Here is a 5,000-nt window from a genome sequence, read left to right on the forward strand (position 1 = left end):
AAATTTAGATGAATAGAGATGCAGTCCCCTCTATTTTTCTGCTGTTTCTGATGAACATATTTTTCCCATAGATTACCGATGAAATAATTATCCGATTAATTCTGCTAAAAAAGAACAAGGAGGAGATATGTTTCCTCCATGGTATAGATGACTTAGTTCCTCTAATGGTGAGACCATGTGTGACCGTAGTCCCTGCAAAGCTTACCCCTCATGCCTACGGTGGAAACAGCCAGTAAATCCACATTCAAAGGCAAAACTCCTTTGCTCTCATTTTTTCTTTAGCCTGATGCTTACGTTTTCTTCTCAGTGGAGCAACAAACCCAATATTAAAGCTCCAGTAGGGACTTTGTTGATTCTGGAAAAGAGAGAGAATATACTGAAACCACTGTTCTTCAAAAAACAATATTAAATGAGCTTTGTAAAGTTGTACTCGATTGAAACGTACAGGGGACAGCCACTTGGGTCTGGGCTGTACTTCAGTTACAGCCAGCCACTCACTGAGGTCCTCTTTCCCCATTGCAGAGTGTGGTTTGGTTTTGCTAAACTGGTCTGTGTAGGCTGAATCCCTGCCAGGAGGCTTTCTGTGTGTGTGAGGTGTGTAGCTGTTCCTTCCCCTGCCTTTATCTTCTACACTCTTCCACAGACTGGGGAGCCCGATCGGTGCCATCAACTTCAGAGGCTAATTCTGGAAACTGCAGTGAAAATCATTGATGTTCCCCTACAGCTCTGTTTTGGGGATGAGGGAACAGATGTTCTGCTGTTGGTTTTGCTTATCAATTAAAGAAGAGCAGATAGAGAAATCTTAAAGTCTACATTAATTCACAGTAGTTCAGGGAGCCTAAAAGCAATTGCATGTTTTGAAAAATCATTTGTAAGGTGATTCTCTGTTCATCTGCACTAGGAACAGGGAGTGGAAATCAGTTCAGTCACTCTACCAAATATTGATAACCAGTTACATTGGCCTTTAGATGGCAGATGTGATCTGGGAGTATCTGGCACTCAACACAGAGAGTTTGTAGAACTAAATTAAATAATCAGTTTTATTATTTTGTATTGTTGTATCTAAGGCATGCTCTGACTAGGTCTTTTGCAGAACTCCCATTGAAACTAATGGAAGCCATACGCACAGGAGAGAAAAATGGATTCATAAAGAAATTTTCCTCATCTTAACACTGTATTACTAGTGTTCTCTTTCTTCTCTAGGCACCTTAACAATGAACATGCATTGGATGACAGAAGCACTGCTCAGTGTCGGGTGCAAATGCAAGTGGTTCAGCAGTTAGAAATACAGGTTTGTTACATGGATGTATTATCCTATTACTTACTTACTATTAACCAAAACTAAATTGAAAACACTTGCCTTAGTGACTCTAGCTTAAAGCCATATGTTTCTTGCATGAAATTTGTTGATATTCTTGAACAAGTGGGGGTTTTTACTTAAAGATTTTTCACATTATAAATTATGCAATAATTATCTAACATCAGCACTGTCTACAGTATTTTGCTTGAACTAAGACCCTAATGCCATTCATCACGAATGAAAATGCAGTCCCTGGAGCAGAGACTGGATCCAAACTGTCTTCAGTTCTTGAAATGCTGGGTCAGGACCCTTCTTCCTTCTTCCCCTTCTAACCCGATGCTTGTCTATGCCAGACTGCAGGACAAAGGAGTAACAGAGAATATATCCACCGGAAATGACTTACAGCCTGACGGTGGGCATTTTTCCGCGACCAGAAAGCGTAAGGTCGGACCCACTACTCAGGGAGGTCCCCAGGGAGTGCCATGGCTGGCACCGCAGCAGTCGGGTGCCCTGTTCAGACTCTAACCGTTAGAGGTCACTGCGTGTATGTGAATGCTCCCTCCAGCTTATGGAAGAAGTGCCGAGTACCCCTGGGGTCTCCCAGTATTGACTACACTTACCAGTCTACCGAGGCTGGGCACGAACGTTGGCAGCCCAGAATGACCGTGTGGGACGCCTACACCATGGGGTCCCCTCCCGCCTGTACGGGACTCATAGGAGGGCATTTTCAGGAGTGCTGTCTTCTCTTACGAAGGTGTCGAGGAGCCCAAGGGACACACAGAGATTTTTTTCCCCATTTGTTGCAATATGCGGAGAAAGAAGGATAAACACCTTTCAGCTTTCTCGCCTTTTAGCACATTGTCTCACTGTTCTCATGCATATAAGAATACTGGTTCTTCTCTCAGCCAAGGCAAACTGTTTGGGTCTTCTGTATTTTAATACTGGAAACCCAAAGCAGTGGGAGGAGGGTACAATAATTTCATTTATTGTTGTTTCTCTTCAAATGAAAGCTTTATAAACCCAGGTAAAGCTGCAGTTTCTTTTATAAGATTTACAGGATAGTGTTAGCTTAATTTGTTTCTTAGGAATTCACGTCATGGCAAATCACTTGTCTCTAAAGTGTCACACACATAATATGAAGCCTAAGAAGAAACCTTTCTCCCACTCCCTGCATCAAATGTTTTTTAATGAAAGATGCACTGACCAAATCATATCCAGCGTACCCAAAGTATCTGCAGTAAATCAGGTAGTTTCCTCTTCTTATAGTTACATATGAGTTTCCTTAGTCCAGTCTCAGTCTACGGGTTTAACTCTTGAGCTGAATTTGTGCAAGAAAGTACTACAGAACTCTCCAGAAAATGGCAGTGTTAAACGCCAAGTGATTCTTGTTGCAATTAATGTCGTACTCATGTTGGAGATACCCAAAGCCATATCGCTAGAATACAATTTTGAGCATTTCTTCTTGCAGCCTAGCTTTTGAAAAAGAATTATTCTTTTCCTGTTGTAAGATACATTTTACATTTTTATGTTCTGATATTTTTATCAACAAGTTACTTATTTCAAACAATTCCTCCTCTTTCTTTTTTTTTTTTTAAATTTGGTAATTTTTTTGACTGTGAAACTACAAGTATTTACGTAGCATATGACCAGAAAATGGTATCAGTTAGGAAACAGTACAGGTTTCGGTAACGCAGTGTTTTCTAAAGGTAGTTTAAGGGCTTCTTAAGAACTGTTTACCATTTACAAAGGCTAGGCTGTAATGTAACAGTCCAAGTGAAGATTTAGCTTGCAGTGTGACCAATTATGCCATTTTTTGCTTTGTCTGACTGCTAGTGAAGTAAGGTCCATCAGTTGTAATGAGACCCAGTGCAGTGTCGATGCCGACTCGGTGGCAGAGTTCAGCGTTTCACACTGCCTGGGCTCTGTCACTCTATTGAATTAGATTGATGATGGCAGATTGCAGGGGGCACTAACTGGACCTCAGTGGGAAAGGATGAAGTGTGTAGACAATCCTGGCAGGCACTGTGCTTTGAGGACCCTTCACCCCTTCACAGCTGTTGGCACTAGTCCATTGCTAACAGTGTCCACAGGACTTTAAAGAGACACTATGGGCCTTCTAATTTATGGTCTTAGTAACTTGTTACTGTCGAGGCAACTGTGACCTCAATTCTCTTATTGACAAAAAGATGAAGTGTTATTTGTTTTCTCTGACCTCTTAACATACGAAAGGCTATAAAAGTTTTTTGGGTTTTTTTTCCTTCTTTCTTTCCGTGCCCAAAGTTGCATTTCCTCTCAGATAAGTTTCTACTGACATAGACTTTTATATGCAGGAATCATTACACCGAGACAAGCTCAATGATAAGATGTATCACTGCAGTAAAATAGCTGTATCAGTCATTTCTAAAATGCTTCTGATCTCACTCTTTCTTAACAGCTTTCTAAAGAACGCGAACGTCTTCAAGCAATGATGACCCACTTGCACATGCGACCCTCGGAGCCCAAGCCATCTCCAAAACCTGTAAGTGCATATTGCTTTATAAACAGTAAATAGGTCTACGAATGTAGCAGACTAAGAAAATGAACAATTTAGTGACAGTTGGAAAACAATGAGTGTGATGAAAAATAAGGCAATAAAATGAAGGTAAAAGCAATAGCTTGTCAAATTGTATGTTTCTTTAAAAGTAATGCTATCTTTTACAAAATCTATCCAATCTACACCATAGGTGACACTAAACAAAGTACACCTATAAGTGTCCAAATCATTGCCTTGAGACTGAAACTAGAGAGAATATCTTTTTGTGATAGATTTAGAGATATTAAAAGGAAACCCACTTTGAAAGATTTGAAGTTCAGTGGACTCTGTGGCAGCAAAAAAGTAAATGTAAAAAGAATCTAGGTACTTAGGAAATTTCTAAAATTCCTGACAAGAGACACAAAACCCCAATTTGTTATTCTTAAATGAACGAAAATGCCATTTTATGCAGCAAATTTAAAAAACTGTAAACGTGGGGGTTTTGCTCAATTTCTGTCAAGACTGCAGTGTTATGCATCCACTGTGATGTTGTTGGGGTTGGTACGGGCACTGAAAAGTCTCTGTTGCTCCCAGCTGCTCCGCGGCGCTGCATCAGGCCCCGGTTGTGCAGCTGGATCTGCAGTCAGATCCAGACTCCATTAAACTGAGCGTGGCTTCGCGTGAGCAAAAGTATTGTCTGATGCAGGTCCAGTTTCGTACTGTCAGGGTGTCATGCATCGTAGTGCTTACAATATACTACGCTTAAATACACTGCACTCACAATAGAAGCTATGTGATACGTTAACTGTTCATTAATGTTAACCGTGACGGTAACCTTTGTACCTACAATATGAAAAGGATATACCGGTACTTGAAGATGAAATGCTGGGGTATCGATGAAAATCTGTGTCTATCAAAGTCGGGAAATGTAGGCAGAAGGAACATAATCTGTTTTAAAGAGCACACTTGCATATCACGCCCAGTTAATGTCTATGTGGAAGGACAGCATACTCCGTCTCTTGTGTTTTCAGCTCCACGTACTTCAAAGAAAATCTTTGTTTGAGGGCACACTTTATAACCTGATGGTGAATGAAGAAAGTGTTAGCGTTTCTTTAACCCCTGCCTTTGTGAGAGAAAATTTGGATGCACTATTTTTGCTTTCATTAGCCTAACTAAATTCTAATTTTT

General features: G+C 40.5%; 1 protein-coding gene across 15 annotated transcripts in view; it reads left to right on the forward strand.

Moving 5' to 3' along the window:
• FOXP2 (forkhead box P2) overlaps nt 1–5,000 on the forward strand; it is a 440,098-nt gene that overhangs the window by 388,540 nt on the left and 46,558 nt on the right. For all 15 annotated transcript variants that reach the window (XM_054220133.1, XM_054220094.1, XM_054220067.1 and 12 more), the window contains 2 exons: nt 1,204–1,291; nt 3,735–3,818. In XM_054220133.1, the coding sequence (XP_054076108.1) occupies nt 1,204–1,291; nt 3,735–3,818 (172 nt within the window). The remainder of the gene's footprint in view (nt 1–1,203; nt 1,292–3,734; nt 3,819–5,000) is intronic.

Source organism: Rissa tridactyla, chromosome 1, assembly GCF_028500815.1.
Source record: "Rissa tridactyla isolate bRisTri1 chromosome 1, bRisTri1.patW.cur.20221130, whole genome shotgun sequence".
NCBI classification, from domain to species: domain Eukaryota; kingdom Metazoa; phylum Chordata; class Aves; order Charadriiformes; family Laridae; genus Rissa; species Rissa tridactyla.